The sequence below is a fragment of the Microcaecilia unicolor genome, chromosome 1, assembly GCF_901765095.1.
Source record: "Microcaecilia unicolor chromosome 1, aMicUni1.1, whole genome shotgun sequence".
NCBI classification, from domain to species: Eukaryota; Metazoa; Chordata; class Amphibia; order Gymnophiona; family Siphonopidae; genus Microcaecilia; species Microcaecilia unicolor.
Window position 1 is genome coordinate 626,855,521 of NC_044031.1, and position 19,030 is coordinate 626,874,550.

Here is a 19,030-nt window from a genome sequence, read left to right on the forward strand (position 1 = left end):
CAGTCGGCCCCGGTCACGCCCTCAGCTCGTGGCCCACGGGACCGAACCCTGTCTGACCCGGTACCTCGAGACCGAGGGGGATCGACCTCTTCCTCCTCCATGCCCTCCGGCGCCGGTGACGTGCATCGGAAGAAAGATAAGAAGCGTCGTCACCGGTCGCCTTCGGTGCATCCCGAAGAGGAGGCGACGCCGAAGCGTCATCGTCGTGAGGAGAGGTCTCCGTCGGTGGTGGAGGTACCGACGCGTCGGGGTTCCGGCACCTCGGTGCCGTCTCCTGGCCCCCAGCAGCTTCCGGCACCGACACCCTTACCGGCCCCACCGCCTTTCCCGGCAGCGGGCCTGGATGAGTGCCTCAGAGCCATCCTTCCGGGGATCCTGGAAGGGCTGATGCGCCAGGCTGTGCCGGCGCCGGGGGTGCTTGCGCCCTCGGCGCCGATGACTGTGGCGCCGGCGAGCTCTAGCCTGGCGCCGGGGCTATCGACACCGCCGCCGCTTGCGGTGCCGGTCTCGACCGCCACGCAGGTGGAGTCCCCGTCGACGTCGATGGAGGGAGCTCCGTCCCCGCCGGCGCGGGAGTCCACCGCTCGACGACACCGAGACCTTGGTGCCTCGACGTCGAGCCGGGCCCAGTTCAGGACTCAGCTACATGAGCTAATGTCCGATACCGAGGATGAGGACTCGTGGGGGGAAGAGGAGGACCCTAGATATTTCTCCTCAGAGGAGTCTACGGGCCTTCCCTCGGACCCCACGCCTTCACCGGAGAGGAAGCTCTCACCTCCTGAGAGTCTCTCCTTTGCCTCCTTTGTGCGGGATATGTCTATTAGCATTCCCTTTCCCGTGGTCTCTGTGGAAGAGCCGAGGGCCGAGATGCTCGAGGTCCTCGACTATCCATCACCACCTAGAGAGTCCTCCACGGTGCCGCTGCACAATGTCCTGAAGGAGACGCTGCTCCGGAACTGGGTGAGACCATTAACTAACCCCACCATTCCCAAGAAAGCAGAGTCCCAGTACAGGATCCACTCTGACCCAGAGCTCATGCGGCCCCAATTGCCCCATGACTCAGCGGTCGTGGATTCTGCTCTCAAGAGGGCACGGAGTTCGAGGGATACCGCCTCGGCGCCCCCGGGGCGGGAGTCTCGCACTCTGGACTCGTTTGGGAGGAAGGCCTACCAATCCTCCATGCTCGTGACCCGCATCCAGTCGTACCTGCTCTATATGAGCATCCACATGCGGACCAATGTGCAACAGCTGGCGGACCTGGTCGATAAGCTCCCGCCGGAGCAGTCCAGGCCTTATCAGGAGGTGGTCAGGCAGCTGAAGGCGTGCAGAAAGTTCCTGTCCAGGGGTATTTTTGACACCTGTGACGTAGCATCTCGTGCTGCGGCCCAAGGTATAGTGATGCGCAGGCTCTCATGGCTGCGTGCCTCTGACCTGGACAACCGCACCCAGCAGAGACTGGCTGACGTCCCTTGCCGGGGGGATAACATTTTCGGTGAGAAGGTCGAGCAGATGGTGGACCAACTGCATCAGCGGGAAACCGCTCTCGACAAGCTCTCCCACCGGGCGCCTTCAGCATCCACCTCTACAGGTGGACGTTTTTCCCGGGCCCGGCAGGCTGCACCCTATTCTTTTGCGAAGCGTAGGTACAACCAGCCGGCCCGAAGGCCTCGCCAGGCACAGGGACAGCCCCAGCGCGCTCGTTCTCGTCAACAGCGTGCGCCTAAGCAGCCCCCTGCGCCTCCACAGCAAAAGCCGGGGACGGGCTTTTGACTGGATCCACGGGAACATAGCCGCCCTACAAGTGTCCGTACCGGACGATCTGCCGGTCGGAGGGAGGTTAAAAATTTTTCACCAAAGGTGGCCTCTCATAACCTCCGACCAGTGGGTTCTCCAAATAGTGCGGTGCGGATACGCCCTGAATTTGGCTTCCCTGCCTCCAAATTGTCCTCCGGGAGCTCAGTCTTTCAGCTCCCATCACAAGCAGGTACTTGCAGAGGAACTCTCCGCCCTTCTCAGCGCCAATGCGGTCGAGCCCGTACCACCCGGGCAGGAAGGGCAGGGATTCTATTCCAGGTACTTCCTTGTGGAAAAGAAAACAGGGGGGATGCGTCCCATCCTAGACCTGAGAGGCCTGAACAAATTCCTGGTCAAAGAAAAGTTCAGGATGCTTTCCTTGGGCACCCTTCTGCCAATGATTCAGAAAAACGATTGGCTATGTGACCTGGATTTAAAGGACGCATATACTCACATACCGATACTGCCAGCTCACAGACAGTATCTCAGATTCCGCCTGGGCGCACGGCACTTTCAGTATTGTGTGCTGCCCTTTGGGCTCGCCTCTGCCCCACGAGTGTTTACCAAGTGCCTCGTGGTGGTAGCGGCCTACCTACGCAAGCTGGGAGTGCACGTGTTCCCATATCTCGACGATTGGCTGGTCAAGAACACCTCGGAGGCAGGAGCCCTCCGGTCCATGCAGTGCACTATTCAACTTCTGGAGCTGCTGGGGTTTGTGATAAATTACCCAAAGTCCCATCTCCAGCCATCCCAGTCTCTGGAATTCATAGGAGCGCTGCTGAATACCCAGACGGCTCAGGCCTACCTTCCCGAAGCGAGGGCCAACAATCTCCTGGCCCTGGCTTCGCAGACCAGAGCGTCTCAGCAGTTCACAGCTCGGCAGATGTTGAGACTTCTGGGTCATATGGCCTCCACAGTTCATGTGACTCCCATGGCTCGTCTTCACATGAGATCTGCTCAATGGACCCTAGCTTCCCAGTGGTTCCAAGCCACCGGGAATCTAGAAGATGTCATCCGCCTCTCCACCAGTTGCCGCACTTCACTGCTCTGGTGGACCATCCGGACCAATTTGACCCTGGGACGTCCGTTCCAAATTCCACAGCCCACGAAAGTGCTGACGACGGATGCATCTCGCCTGGGGTGGGGAGCTCATGTCGATGGGCTCCACACCCAGGGTCTGTGGTCCCTCCAGGAAAAGGATCTGCAGATCAACCTCCTGGAGCTCCGAGCGATCTGGAACGCACTGAAGGCTTTCAGAGATCGGCTGTCCTGCCAAATTATCCAAATTCGGACAGACAATCAGGTTGCAATGTATTACGTCAACAAGCAGGGGGGCACCGGATCTCGCCCCCTGTGTCAGGAAGCCGTCGGGATGTGGCGCTGGGCATGCCAGCACAGCATGCTTCTCCAAGCCACATACCTGGCAGGCGTAAACAACAGTCTGGCCGACAGACTGAGCAGAGTCATGCAACCGCACGAGTGGTCGCTCCATTCCAGAGTGGTACGCAAGATCTTCCGAGAGTGGGGCACCCCCTCGGTGGATCTTTTCGCCTCTCAGACCAACCACAAGCTGCCTCTGTTCTGTTCCAGACTTCAGACACACGGCAGGCTAGCGTCAGATGCCTTTCTCCTTCATTGGGGGACCGGCCTCCTGTATGCTTATCCTCCCATACCTTTGGTGGGGAAGACCTTACTGAAGCTCAAGCAAGACCGCGGCACCATGATTCTGATAGCGCCCTTTTGGCCCCGTCAGATCTGGTTCCCTCTTCTTCTGGAGTTGTCCTCCGAAGAACCGTGGAGATTGGAGTGTTTTCCGACTCTCATTTCGCAGAACGACGGAGCGTTGCTGCACCCCAACCTTCAATCCCTGGCTCTCACGGCCTGGATGTTGAGGGCGTAGACTTCGCTGCGTTGGGTCTGTCTGAGGGTGTCTCCCGGGTCTTGCTTGCCTCTAGGAAGGATTCCACTAAAAAGAGTTACTTTTTCAAGTGGAGGAGGTTTGTCGTTTGGTGTGAGAGCAAGGCCCTAGAACCTCGTTCTTGCCCTGCACAGAACCTGCTTGAATACCTTCTGCACTTATCGGAGTCTGGCCTCAAGACCAACTCAGTAAGGAATCACCTTAGTGCGATTAGTGCTTACCATTATCGTGTGGAAGGTAAAGCCATCTCTGGAGAGCCTTTAGTCGTTCGATTCATGAGAGGTTTGCTTTTGTCAAAGCCCCCTATCAAGCCTCCTACTGTGTCATGGGATCTCAACGTCGTCCTCACCCAGCTGATGAAACCTCCTTTTGAGCCACTGAATACCTGCCATCTGAAGTACTTGACCTGGAAGGTCATTTTCTTGGTGGCAGTTACTTCCGCTCGTAGGGTCAGTGAGCTTCAAGCCCTAGTAGCTCATGCTCCATATACTAAATTTCATCACAACAGAGTAGTGCTCCGCACCCACCCAAAGTTCCTGCCGAAGGTGGTGTCGGAGTTCCATCTTAACCAGTCAATTGTCTTGCCAACATTCTTTCCTAGGCCGCATACCCGCCCTGCTGAACGTCAGTTGCACACATTGGACTGCAAGAGAGCATTGGCCTTCTACTTGGAGCGGACACAGCCCCACAGACAGTCCGCCCAATTGTTTATTTCTTTCGACCCTAACAGGCTAGGGGTCGCTGTCGGGAAACGCACCATCTCCAATTGGCTAGCAGATTGCATTTCCTTCACTTACGCCCAGGCTGGGCTGACTCTTGAGGGTCATGTCACGGCTCATAGTGTCAGAGCCATGGCAGCGTCGGTGGCCCACTTGAAGTCAGCCACTATTGAAGAGATCTGCAAGGCTGCGACGTGGTCATCTGTCCACACATTCACATCTCATTACTGCCTCCAGCAGGATACCCGACGCGACAGTCGGTTCGGGCAGTCGGTGCTGCAGAATCTGTTTGGGGTGTAAATCCAACTCCACCCTCCAGGACCCGAATTTATTCTGGTCAGGCTGCACTCTCAGTTAGTTGTTCTTCGTAGGTCAATTTCTGTTATACCCTCGCCGTTGCGAGGTTCAATTGACCTGGGTTCTTGTTTTCAGTGAGCCTGAGAGCTAGGGATACCCCAGTCGTGAGAACAAGCAGCCTGCTTGTCCTCGGAGAAAGTGAATGATACATACCTGTAGCAGGTGTTCTCCGAGGACAGCAGGCTGATTGTTCTCACCTACCCTCCCTCCTCCCCTTTGGAGTTGTGTGTTTCATCTTTTGCTAGTCATTCAACTGGCGGGAGCGGTCGCGCACGGGCGGGAAGACGGCCGCGCATGCGCGGTGGGCGTGCCCTGCGTGCCGACCGTCCCGCGAAGCTTCTTTCCGGTTGGTGGGGGCTGCCGCGGACGTCACCCAGTCGTGAGAACAATCAGCCTGCTGTCCTCGGAGAACACCTGCTACAGGTATGTATCATTCACTCTGTCACAGAGCCTTCCTTGCTGTTAATTGCTGAGTTGTTCTTCACTCTTTTTTTTTTTTTTTTTTTGCTTTCTACCATACAGTTTATTAGTTTATTTATTTATTTATGGCATTTATATCCCACAATATGCCCGCCCACGGGCAGGCAGTTGATTCCTCTTTTACTTTTCTGAGGCAATTTCTGACTATTTATTTCTTTCGGCTCTCATATTCTTCTGGTGCCATGTGTAGTAACTCTTGCCTGGACTCGGTATAATGTGACCGATGTTTTTTTTTTTTTGGAGGGGGAGGAGCCACTGTTGGCTCTGGTGATTCAAGGCATAATTCCTTCTCACTGCCTTACACTCTCATTGCTCCATCTTCTCTGTTCAAGGGTATGCACACTTCTTCTAGTGGACGTATTCCTTTTTTTGGGATTCTCATTCTGCCCAGTAGTCTGGTTTGGGCTTGTAGATAGCTTCAATTGGTCATCTGGGTCTCTCGTTACCACAAAAGAAAAACCCTCCCAATACAGGATTTCCGTCTGCTGTGGCTTCGTCAACTTGCTTTATGATAATGCTCCCTGACAGCCATTCTTCAGTGTTAAACTCTATTTTGGACTCCTGGTTTGCTTTTTATTTTGAAGGGCAGTATATCAAAATTTAAATAAATGAAACATTTTGGTACTGTAAGTATCCTCTTTACTGTTGAAACCGCACTTTCTGGTTTTCTGTTGGTGATAAGATTCTTGCTAGAGCAGGTGCTGTTTTCTTCAGCCCTTGAACAGTTCAATTGCCTCCTTTCCCATTGAGTTGTATTGCATTGCTGTTAAGAACTCGGTTCTTGTTACAGTAGGCAGTTCCAGGGGTTTCTCAAGGCCCTCAGGGGACGGTTCACTTGAAACTATTTTGTTCTCTGTCTTCTTCCACTGGTGGATTGACATAACCCATTTGTTCTGGACTGGTCTGGTAGAACACAGAGGAACCCTATTTAGAAAATAGATGGTAGAAAACAAAAATAAATTTAAAAACCATTAAATGGCTGATGGGGGTGGATATGTGAGTGACATTTGGATGGCTACTCAGGCTGTGAAGAACCAAGGCTGATGCCAGGCAGACTTTGTAGGTCTGTGTCTGTATATGGCAATCCAGTTTAGGATAGGCTGGAAAGGGCTTCAGTGGCAACTTCAGTAGCTGGAACCGAGGACAGTGCTGGGCAGACTTTTACAGTCTGGGTCCCGCAAATGACAAGACGGATTTGCATAGGCTGGAGTGGGCTTTGACAGCAACTCCAGTAGGTGGAACATAAGGACAGAGCTGGGCGCTCTTCTATTGTCTATGTCCCAGAAACACCAAAGAGTGACTCGTGATAAAGTATATCATCACATTCATTGTTGATTTAATCATGAATTGATAAATCGATGTGACTGTTGGGCAGACTGGATGGACTGGTCAGGTCTTTATCTGACTTCATTTACTATGTTACTATGACTAAAGAAAAGGTAAGATACAAGTTTTAGTAAATTACATCTCCTCATCCAAGATGGCGGATTAACGTTTAATCGCACCAGAGGCGCCCAGTTACCTGATCGAAGCGCTGTTGGGAGAGGTTCCTGACCCCCGCAGACAATGGGGAAAAGGAGAGCGAAGGTGCGGGAGAATCCCTCAACCTCCACCGGGACCCAACTCCAGCACCAGACGACCTTGGATCAGTTTGGGTTAGCACCGGGACCCAGGCAAGCCTCTTCTGCCGTCGTAGTTGGCGCATCAGCGCTGGCCAGCAGTGTCGACGGGGTTTCCTTGAGTCCCGTCCAACGTGCGACTCCCCCCCCCCAGCCAGGAAGGGATAACGCAGAGTCAAGTCCTGCAGCTCAAGCTCCGAATGTAGGGGACCTGAATGTGCAGGGAGGGAACCTGCCCATGTTGGGAGAAACGGCTAGGAGCACCAGACTGGAAGAACAACTAGCAATACAAATATTGCCATCATAGATAGTGAGTACTCTGAAACTGTCTATTGATGCTCCCCTTCCTGTTTTTTCTTTGGGGACTATAGCAAAACCAGCCATAGTGACAATGGAGTCACTCTGGGACCTGACATTTAACATTCAATCTTTTTTACAAGTATTGATAACTAAAAACACTAGTGAAATTAAGGTATTGTCTGAAGCAGCCATTATCCAGGCACAGGTAACGGCTCAACAATCCTCTGAATTGAAACTTTTAGATAAGAAAATTCAAAAATTAGAATCTGTGGGACAAGTCTCAATTAAAGAAAGAAACTTTACCTTTCGCCATTTAGAATATTTAGAAAATCAATCCAGGAGGCTTAATTTGAGGCTGACAAATTTTCCTAGATCACCTTTAATTACACCTATAGAGATGGTTAAAAAATATTTGGTTGAAATACTAGGTATGGCTGCAGATTCTTTGCCTCCTATAACTCGGGCGCAGTATTTACAAACTAACGTAAAATCTTTGTCCGGAACTTCTCAAACCCAAGTAGGAGATTTTTTTTTTTTTGTTACATTTGTACCCCGCGCTTTCCCACTCATGGCAGGCTCAATGCGGCTATGAACCTCACATCCTTCTTGGAATCCTCATTAGAGGACCAAAACTGAACTTCTCATTTCCCCCCCTAAACCCTCCTCCTCTCTTCCCCCCTTCTCTGTCTTTGTTAATGGCTCTCACATCCTCCCTGTCTCCTCGGCCCGTAACCTTGGAGTCATTTTTGACTCCTCTCTCTCCTTCTCTGCATATATTCAACAGATCGCCAAAACCTGTCGTTTCTTTAACTACAACATTAGCAAAATTCGCCCCTTCCTTTCTGAGTACGCTACCAGAACCCTTGTCCACACCCTTGTCACCTCGCTTGGACTAATGCAATTTACTTCTCACTGGTCTTCCACTCAGCCATCTCTCTCCTCTCCAATCTGTCCAAAATTCTGCGGCATGACTTATTTTCCGCCAGAATCGTTTTACCCACACTAACCCACTCCTCAGGTCACTTCACTGGCTCCCTGTCTGATTCCTTATACAGTTTAAACTTCTTGTACTGACCTTTAAATTCATCCACTCTGCAGCCCCCCATTACCTCTCCACTCTCCTCTCGCCCTACATTCCTCCCCATGAACTCCGTTCACTGGACAAATCTCTTTTGTCATCCCCCTTCTCCTCCACAGCTAACTCCAGGCTTCGCTCCTTTTCTCTCGCGGCTCCTTATGCCTGGAATAAACTTCCTGAACCTATACGTCTAGCTCCATCTCTACCTGTTTTCAAATCTATGCTGAAAACCCACCTTTTCACCACTGCCTTTAGCTCCTAGCCATTACTCAATTGCCCTCCCCGTGTCCCTTCCTTCCTTCTCACCCATTACTTCCCTCACCCGTAACTGTCTTGTCTGTCTGTATTATTTAGATTGTAAGCTCTTTTGAGCAGGGACTGTCTCTTTATGTCAGGTGTTCAGTTCTGCGTGCGTCTGGTAGCGCTATACAAATGTTAATAATAATAATTAGAGAACTACTGTGGTGGTTTCCTTTGCCCTGGAGATGGATCGAGATGCAGTACTGAGACTTTCCTTTTGTCATTTGGATTCTCTATTCTTGGAGTCTAAAATAAGAATTTATCTAGATTTGTCTAGAGAAACACAGAAAAGGCACAAAGCCTTTTTGGTTTTGCGCCCAAGGACTTTGGCAGTAGGTGCAAATTTTGTACTTAAATTTCCTTGTATGTGCTGTATATTATTTCAGTCTAAACAATTTCAATTCTTTGACCCCAAGCAGTTAGAAGACTTTTTGCTGTCTAAAGAAGAGGTTAATGTTATTGTCTAGACAATCTTCAACTGTGCTCCACCGCCCCTACTCACCAGAATGGCCACTGTCTTGATCTTGTACTCTTCTCCAACTGCTCACCCTCCAATTTCCTTGCCTCAATTCTCCCCCTATGTGACCATCATCTTATAACTTTTACACTTCAATACCCTCCTCCCCAGTCCCGTCCTATTCTAACCAACACATTTAGGAATCTACAGGCTATTAACCCTTCTACCCTGTCCTCCAGTATCTCAAATCTTTTCTCTACTGCTATGTCAACCAAGTCCGTCAATGAGGCTGTCTCTTCCTATAATACTATTCTGTCATCTGCTCTGGACACTCTCGCTCCTCCTGTGTCTCGTCCCGTTAAACGTACCAAACCCCAACCTTGGCTGACCCCTACTATCCGCTACCTATGTTTTTGTGCGCGCTCTGCTGAACGCCTTTGGCTTAAATCTTGTGCCCTTGCTGACTTCATTCACTTCAACTTCTTGCTGACTTTCTTCCAATCTGCTCTCCAACTTGTCAAACAGGACTATTACATCCAATTAAAGTGCTGCGTACGACTGGTAGCACTATAGAAGTGATTTATAGTAATTGACTAACTGTATTGGTTCAAACCCTAGACGTCTCTTTGCCACACTAAACTCTCTCCTCAAAGTGCCTTCTCCTCCTACTCCCTCTTCACTTTCTCCCCAGACTCTGGCTGATTACTTTTATGATAAGGTTCACAAGATTAAACTTGAATTCACAACCAGCTGTCCTCCACCCCCTTCCCTTAGTCCACTCTCTCAACCCTCTTACTCCTGCCTCCTTTTCTTCCTTTTCCGAAATCACTGAAGAAGAAACTTTACTTCTTCTGTCATCCTCAAAACTAACCACCTGCTCCACTGACCCTATTCCCACTCATCTACTCAACACTATCTCTCCTGCTGTCACCCCTTTCTCCCTCCTCCCTTTCTTATCCAAGATACTAGAACGTGCTGTCCACCGTCGCTGCCTCGACTTTCTTTCTTCTCAACCTATTCTTGATCCACTCCAATCTGGCTTTCGTCCCCTTCATTCAACTGAAACAGCACTTGCTAAAGTCTCCAGTGATCTATTCCTGGCTAAATCGAAAGGGCTCTATTCTATCCTCCTCCTCGATCTTTCTGCTGCTTTTGATACTGTTGATCACAGCCTACTCCTTGACACGCTGTCCTCACTTGGATTTCAGAATTCTGCTCTCTCGTGGTTTTCTTCTTCTCTCTCACAGCGTTCTTTTAGTGTATACTCTGGTGGATCCTCCTCTTCCTCTATCCTGCTGTCAGTGGGTGTACCTTAGGGATCCGTCCTGGGACCTCTCCTTTTCTCCATCTATACTTCCTCCCTTGGTGCTCTGATCTCTTCCCACGGTTTTCAGTATCACCTTTACGCTGATAACTCCCAGATCTACCTCTCCACACCAGAAATCTCGGCAGAAATCCAGTCCAAGGTATCTGCCTGCCTCTCTGACATTGCTACCTGGATGTCTCACCGCCCCCTGATGCTCAATATGTCCAAAACTGAGCTCCTTATCTTCCCACCTAAACCAACCTCTCCCCTTCCCCCATTCTTCCTGTCTCATCTGCTCGTAACCTTGGGGTCACCTTCGACGATGCCCTCTCCTCTGCACATATTCAACAGATTGCTAAAACCTGTCATTTCTTCCTTTATAATATCGCCAAAATTCACCCTTTCCTTTCTGAACACGCTATCAGAACCCTCATCCACACTCTCATCACCTCTCGCTTAGATTACTGCAACTTGCTTCTCACAGGTCTTCCACTGAGCCACCTCTCTCCTCTTCAAAATTCTGCTGCACGACTAATATTTAGCCAAAGTCGTTATGCCCATATCAGCCCTCTCCTGAAGTCACTTCACTGGCTCCCTATCTGTTTCCGTATAAAATTCAAGCTCCTTTTATTGACTTATAAGTGCATTCACTCTGCAGCCCCTCACTACTTCTCCACCCTCATCTCTACCTACACTCCTTCCCAGGAACTCCGTTCACTAGGCAAATCTCTCCTAATTGCACCCTTCTCCTCCATCGCTAACTCCAGACTCCGTTCCTTTTGTCTCACTGCACCTTATGCCTGGAATGGGCTTCCTGAGCCTTTACATCTAGCTCCATCCCTGGCCGCCTTCAAATCTGGGCTAAAGGTCTACCTGTTTGATGCTGCTTTTGACTCCTAACTTGTCATTTGCTCGTAACCTTTATCTTGACTTCCTCTCTTCAATAGTCCCTTTCCCTATGTGTCCTTCTGTCTGTCCTACCCTTATCCTTATTGGTCCTGTCTGTCCTAATTTAGATTGTAAGCTCTTTTGAGCAGGGACTGTCTTTTCTTCATGTTCAGTTGTAAAGCGCTGCGTACGACTGGTAGCGCTATAGAAATGATTTATAGTAGTAGTAGTAAGACAGCTTGGAGTAGGCTACGTGGGTATCATTAATTTACTAATTACTTCCTAGATACAATGTTAAGTATTATTTTTCCTTTCTTGGTTCTAATTTGCCTAATGTATAGTGGACGAAAGTGTTGAATATATTTCAGTTATGGATAACTTTGAACATGTCGTTATGTGGCATTTCCAATTTCTTGTATTGTTCTGAGTTGTATAATATATTTAATTTAATTAAAATAATGGAAAAATAATTACATCTCCTGTTTAAATTGAGCAGGTTTGCCCTTAGAGGATTGTGCCGAGGCCCATAATGACAGCATCTGTCACCCAACTAAAGTTGATCTATGTTGAAAGAGCTTTGCGGGATTGTGACATGGGATTCTGTCCCTAGGGCTGTAGATTTGGATTCTCAAATTTCTCCCCTCCCATCCCTGACTCTAGGTCCATTTTTTTCCTTTCTTGTCATTACCTTCCCTGATTGCCCTTTTTTTTTTCTTTTTCTTTTTTTGTGGACGACAACCCCAATTGTGTGACCTGTGTGTCTTCACAGAAAGAAAGTGGGTATTCTCTGAAGGGAGCAGATGAATGCTCGCACATAACCCATCCTCCTTTGAGGAGGAGCTTTTCCCTTCAGTCAGAACTAAATGAATATATCTGAGAGGAGCTGTGGTACTACGCATGGGCAGTGAAAGGCCATTTCCAGACAGCTCTGGAAGAATCCATTTAGTGTAAGCAACATCATGTAACCCACTTCTGTTGAACTGCCACTTTCAGAGAATACCGATTACAGGTAAGAAACTTGGCTTTACCGGATAAGGTAAATTTATAAGAAATGTGGAGGCCATGTATATTCTGTCTGAGCTCACTAATTCCACATTTTTACATCTTCCCTCTTCAGATGACCACAATGGAACCCAACTACTTGTTCTTAGGGTCCCGCTTGGGAAATTCACTCCTTCTGAAATATACAGAGAAACTGCAGGAGACCCCAGCAACACAGAGTGAGAGAGGGAGAGATGCAGACAAACAGGTGAGCTTGATGTGGTAGGTGCTACTACTGTGGAATTTCCCTGTGATAATACAGTGACAAGTGGCAGCCCACATATCTGTTCTCCACTGCGCAGCAATCCTGGCTTTGTGCTAGAATGATGACAATGGTAGCCTGCCTGTACTGTGTTGCTCTCCGCTACCTGGCAGGATGAAGGCTGCATGATTGACACAACAATATGCCCCAGAAGTGGAGGAGGAGGGTGTACTCCAAGGCAGTGTGTTGCTGCTGTCGTCATAGGATGCAGTGGATCAGTTGAGGGCAGGGTTGAGCCACAAGGGAGAGGATCATAGGGAGAATGAGGAGAGAATGACTTGAGCTCCTCTAGATCCTGATTTCCTCTCCGTATGCTGTCTCTCTGCACTTGAACAGTCACTGCCTCACTGTCAGTAATACACTGTCTCAGGCTTGCAGCTAGTATGCATGCAGTTTATACAGGAGGTTAAAAAATATAGTGTTATACAGCATGTGTTCATTTACCTGCAGAGAGGCTGCACTACACTCACAGGTGTGCTGTGTATGAGAAATAGAACTCCTTTTATTCTTTTCCCCTTAATTAGGATTACTAAGGGACAGTTTTGTGTAGGGCACAGAGAAAAGAGCCAAACAAACAAGAGTCAAGCCTCAAAAGCCCTGAAAAGGCAGCACAAGTGAACAAGATTAACTGTAATTGTGTCTTCCCTTAAATTACAAGTCCTGTAGGGTAGGTGCGGCTGCCCAGGGAATTATTTATCCCACACCCACTCTTGGGTTCACCATTCACAGGCAGTGAAAAAGCTGAGGGAGGTCTGTGCCCACAACAGTTTATTATGGCACAGCAAAAAGTGTCAAGCACAAGCATGAAATAGTGCAACAAATCTGCTACTGAGAAAAGCATACCTATCTTATCTTACACAAACTCTTTAAATGTTCTCTAACAAAACTTAAACCAAAAGTATCACAAAATCTACCTTGCATTTCAGTAGCAAAAGAAAATGTCTCTGATTGACCCCTAACCAAAAAGGAAGATAAAAGTACTGCCTTTTAACCTTCTGGGACAGGAGTGACATCGCCTATGCTTCTGATTCTAGGAAGCAGCAGCAGCTTCACACATAAGACACGCATAAGACAGGATTCAACCATTCCAGGCTTCTGGATGGTGAGCCGTGAATCTTCCTAAAGATAAGGCCTGATGGCATGCACAGAGAGATGGGTGAGAAAAAACAGTACTCCACAGAGTCGGCGCTGCTTACGGGTTGCCTTGGGTGGCAGCACATGAACAGAATGACTAGCAAAGACTGTGGCAGGAGTAATGATATAAAGCCAAGTATTCTGCTAGTTTCATTTCATGGTTATCATGGTTATCTATGCACATGCAGATATCTGAACACTGGAGGCAGTCTCTGGTTGGATTGGAGCTCACCATTGTTAAAAGAGCAAGTCAGATCTCCTGTCTGATGGGTGCCAAAATATTTAATCATTCTGACTTCAGAGGTCTTCCGTTCCTGTATTGTTTTAAAGTTCCCTTTCAGGATCCTTACCGTAAAATCACTGATGTATCCACTTGTGGTAGGGACCCAGAGAAGCTTGGTCTTACTTGGGTTCAGGCAAAGTTTGTTCTGTTTAGCCCATTCTTGAATTGATGTTAGACGGGTAAGCAGTTTATTCAAGGCTGTAGGTAAGTCAGGTTCAATGGGTATGAGTAGCTGCACATATCCGCATAGATGTAGAACTGAGTATCCATTGACCAAATCAGCTCAGCTAGTAGCTTGAGGTAGATACTGAACAGAATAGGTGACAGTATCAATTCTTGTGGTACCCCGCAGGTCAGTGGCCATGGTGGTGATGAGTTGTTGCCAAACATTATGGATTGTTGCCTGTCTGATAGATAGGATCTGAACCAAGTAAGTACTGTTCCATTGATACCTGTTTCTGTCAATCGTGCTAGCTTGATGTCATGTCAAAAGCTGCTGAGAAGTCAAGCAGTGCTAACATCGAGGCAAATCCCTTGTCTCGATTTTTTCTTTAACAGAGGGCGAACCACTGCTGTTTTTAATACATAGTAACATAGTAGATGACGGCAGAAAAAGACCTGCACGGTCCATCCAGTCTGCCCAACAAGATAAACTCATATGTGCTAGTTTTTTGTGTATACCTTACCTTGATTTGTACCTGTTTATTTCAGGGCACAGACCGTATAAGTCCGCCCAGTACTATCCCCGCCTCCCAACCACCAGCCCCGCCTCCCACCACCGGCTCTGGCACAGACCGTATAAGTCTTTCTCCGAGGACAAGCAGGCTGCTTGTTCTCACGACTGGGTGACGTCCGCGGCAGCCCCCACCAACCGGAAGAAGCTTCGCGGGCGGTCCGCACGCAGGGCACGCCCACCGCGCATGCGCGGCCGTCTTCCCGCCCGTGCGCGACCATTCCCGCCAGTCTTGTTTTTTCCGCGCTGGAGAGAGTCGTGCGTCGCCGCTCTCTCTTGTCAGCCCCGAAAAACCGTCGCGTTTTCGCGAATTTCTTGTTTTTTGTTGTTTGTTTCTGGTTCCCGCGCGTTCCGGACCCCTTTTTCTTTTTCTTGTTACAAAAAAAAAAAAAAAGTGAACGCGCTTGTTTTCCCCTCGTTTTCTAGCGGGGGCGTCGCGTTGCGGCCTTGTGGCCGCGCGGTCGATTTATTTTTCGAGGTGTGATTTACCGCCGCCATCGACGACTTTAATTTCGCCGACGCGATTTTTCCGTCGATGTCCTCGAAGGTCCCGAGTGGATTTAAGAAGTGTGGTCGGTGCGGCCGGCCTATCTCGCAGACCCACACCCACGCTTGGTGCCTCCAGTGCCTCGGGCCGGAGCACAATATCAAGTCGTGCTCTTTGTGTCTTGGTCTCCGGAAACGGACTCAGGTTGCGAGGCAAGTTCTACGGGACCGTCTTTTTGGAACTTGCGCCGGCCCCTCGACGTCGACCTCGACGGCATCGGTATCGACGGCCGGTTCTTCGGTACCGGTATCGATGTCGGCGAAATTGGCACCGATGGCATCGACCCCAGGAGCACAGGTCCCGTCGGCCCGCCGGTCCTCCGGTGAGGGTAGGGGTGAGAGGCCGCGTGGGCAATCGGCCCCGGTCACTCCCTCTGGCCCTGGCCCTCGGGACCGAACCCTGTCTGACCCGGTTCCTCGAGACCGAGGGGGATCGATCTCCTCCTCCTCCGTTCCACCTGGCGCCGATGACAGGCACCGCAAAAAATCAAAGAAGCACCGTCATCGGTCGCCTTCGATGCATCCGGCTATCGGTGCCAGCGATGAGTCGACGCCGAAGCGTCAATGTCGAGAGGAGAGGTCCCCTTCGGTAGTGGAGGTACCGACGCGTCAGGGTCCCAGCACTTCGGTGCAGTCTCCTGGACCCGAGCAGCTTCCGGCACCGACGCCTCTACCGGCCCCCCCGTCTCTCCCGACAGCGGACCTGGACGAGTGCCTCCGAGCCATCCTTCCGGGGATCCTGGAAGGGCTGATGCGCCAGGCTGTGCCGGCGCCGGGGGTGCTTGCGCCCTCAGCGCTGTTGACTGTGGCGCCGGCGAGCTCTAGCCCGGTGCCGAGGCCTTCGACACCGCCGCCGCATGCAGCGCCGGTCTCGACCGCCACGCAGGTGGAGTCCCCGTCGACGTCGATGGAGGGAGCTTCGTCCCTGCCGGCGCGGCAGTCCACCGCTCGACGACACTGAGGCCTCGGTGCCTCGACGTCGAGCCGGGCCCGGTTAAGGACTCAGCTACATGAGCTTATGTCCGATACCGAGGAAGAGGCCTCGTGGGGAGGAGAGGAGGACCCCAGATATTTCTCCTCAGAGGAGTCTGTGGGCCTTCCCTCTGACCCCACGCCTTCACCAGAGAGGAAGCTCTCGCCTCCTGAGAGCCTCTCCTTTGCCTCCTTTGTAAGGGACATGTCCATTTGCATTCCCTTCCCCGTGGTCTCTGTGGATGAGCCGAGGGCTGAGATGCTCGAGGTCCTCGACTATCCATCACCACCTAGAGAGTCCTCCACGGTGCCGTTGCACAATGTCCTCAAAGAGACACTGCTTCGGAACTGGATGAGATCATTATCTAATCCCACCATTCCCAAGAAAGCAGAGTCCCAGTACAGAATCCACTCGGACCCAGAGTTAATGCGGCCCCAATTGCCCCATGACTCGGCGGTCGTGGATTCTGCTCTCAAGAGGGCACGGAGTTCGAGGGATACCGCCTCGGCGCCCCCGGGGCGGGAGTCTTGCACTCTGGACTCGTTTGGGAGGAAGGCCTACCAATCTTCCATGCTCGTGACCCGCATCCAATCTTACCAGCTCTACACGAGCATCCACATGCGGAACACTGTGAAGCAACTGGCGGACCTGGTTGATAAGCTCCCGCCGGAGCAGTCCAGGCCTTATCAGGAGGTGGTCAGGCAGCTGAAGGCGTGCAGAAAGTTCCTGTCCAGGGGTATCTATGACACCTGTGACGTGGCATCTCGTGCTGCGGCCCAAGGTATAGTGATGCGCAGGCTCTCATGGCTGCGTGCCTCTGACCTGGACAACCGCACCCAGCAGAGACTGGCCGACGTCCCTTGCCGGGGGGATAATATTTTTGGCGAGAAGGTCGAGCAGCTGGTGGACCAACTGCATCAGCGGGAAACCGCCCTCGACAAGCTCTCCCACCGGGCGCCTTCATCATCCACCTCAGCAGGTGGATGTTTTTCCCGGGCCCGGCAGGCTGCGCCCTATGCTTTTGCCAAGCGTAGGTTCACCCAGCCGGCCCGAAGGCCTCGACAGGCACAGGGACAGACCCAGCGCGCTCGTTCTCGTCAACAGCGTGCGCCTAAGCAGCCCCCTGCGCCTCCACAGCAAAAGCCGGGGACGGGCTTTTGACTGGATCCACGGGAACATAGCCGCCCTCAAAGTGTCCGTGCCGGACGATCTGCCGGTCGGAGGGAGGTTAAAATTTTTTCACCAAAGGTGGCCTCTCATAACCTCCGACCAGTGGGTTCTCCAAATAGTGTGGTGCGGATACGCCCTAAATTTGGCCTCCCTTCCACCAAATTGTCCTCCGGGAGCTCAATCCTTCAGCTCCCATCACAAGCAGGTACTTGCAGAGGAACTCTCCGCCCTTCTCAGCGCCAATGCGGTCGAGCCCGTACCACCCGGGCAGGAAGGGCAGGGATTCTATTCCAGGTACTTCCTTGTGGAAAAGAAAACAGGGGGGATGCGCCCCATCCTAGACCTGAGAGGCCTGAACAAATTCCTGGTCAAAGAAAAGTTCAGGATGCTCTCCTTGGGCACCCTTCTGCCAATGATTCAGAAAAACGATTGGCTATGTGACCTGGATTTAAAGGACGCATACACTCACATCCCGATACTGCCAGCTCACAGACAGTATCTCAGATTCCGCCTGGGCGCACGGCACTTTCAGTATTGTGTGCTGCCCTTTGGGCTCGCCTCTGCCCCACGGGTGTTTACAAAGTGCCTCGTGGTGGTGGCGGCGTATCTACGCAAGCTGGGAGTGCACGTGTTCCCATATCTCGACGATTGGCTGGTCAAGAACACCTCGGAGGCAGGAGCCCTCGGGTCCATGCAGTGCACTATTCAACTTCTGGAGCTGCTGGGGTTTGTGATAAATTACCCAAAGTCCCATCTCCAGCCAACCCAGTCTCTGGAATTCATAGGAGCTCTGCTGAATACCCAGACGGCTCAGGCCTTCCTTCCCGAAGCGAGGGCCAACAACCTCCTGTCCCTGGCTTCGCAGACCAGAGCGTCTGAGCAGGTCACAGCTCAGCAGATGTTGAGACTTCTGGGTCATATGGCCTCCACAGTCCATGTGACTCCCATGGCTCGTCTTCACATGAGATCTGCTCAATGGACCCTAGCTTCCCAGTGGTTCCAAGCCACCGGGAATCTAGAGGATGTCATCCGCCTCTCCACCAGTTGCCGCACTTCACTGCTCTGGTGGACCATTCGGACCAATTTGACCCTGGGACGTCCATTCCAAATTCCACAGCCCACGAAAGTGCTGACGACGGATGCATCTCGCCTGGGGTGGGGAGCTCATGTCGATGGGCTCCACACCCAGGGTCTGTGGTCCCTCCAGGAAAAGGATCTGCAGATCAACCTCCTGGAGCTCCGAGCGATCTGGAACGCACTGAAGGCTTTCAGAGATCGGCTGTCCTGCCAAATTATCCAAATTCGGACAGACAATCAGGTTGCAATGTATTACACCAACAAGCAGGGGGGCACCGGATCTCGCCCCCTGTGTCAGGAAGCCGTCGGGATGTGGCGTTGGGCTTGCCAGTTCGGCATGCTCCTCCAAGCCACATACCTGGCAGGTGTAAACAACAGTCTGGCCGACAGGCTGAGCAGAGTCATGTAACCGCACGAGTGGTCGCTTCATTCCAGAGTGGTACGCAAGATCTTCCGAGAGTGGGGCACCCCCTCGGTGGACCTTTTCGCCTCTCAGACCAACCACAAGCTGCCTCTGTTCTGTTCCAGACTTCAGGCACACGGCAGGCTAGCGTCGGACGCCTTTCTCCTTCATTCGGGGACCGGCCTCCTGTAT

The 19,030-nt window shown here is 51.3% G+C and overlaps 1 protein-coding gene across 1 annotated transcript in view; it reads left to right on the forward strand.

Moving 5' to 3' along the window:
• Nucleotides 1-19,030, forward strand: part of CPSF1 (cleavage and polyadenylation specific factor 1) — a 297,206-nt gene that overhangs the window by 118,619 nt on the left and 159,557 nt on the right. The window contains 1 exon segment of the mRNA XM_030220640.1: nt 12,334-12,465. Coding sequence (XP_030076500.1) covers nt 12,334-12,465 — 132 coding nt within the window.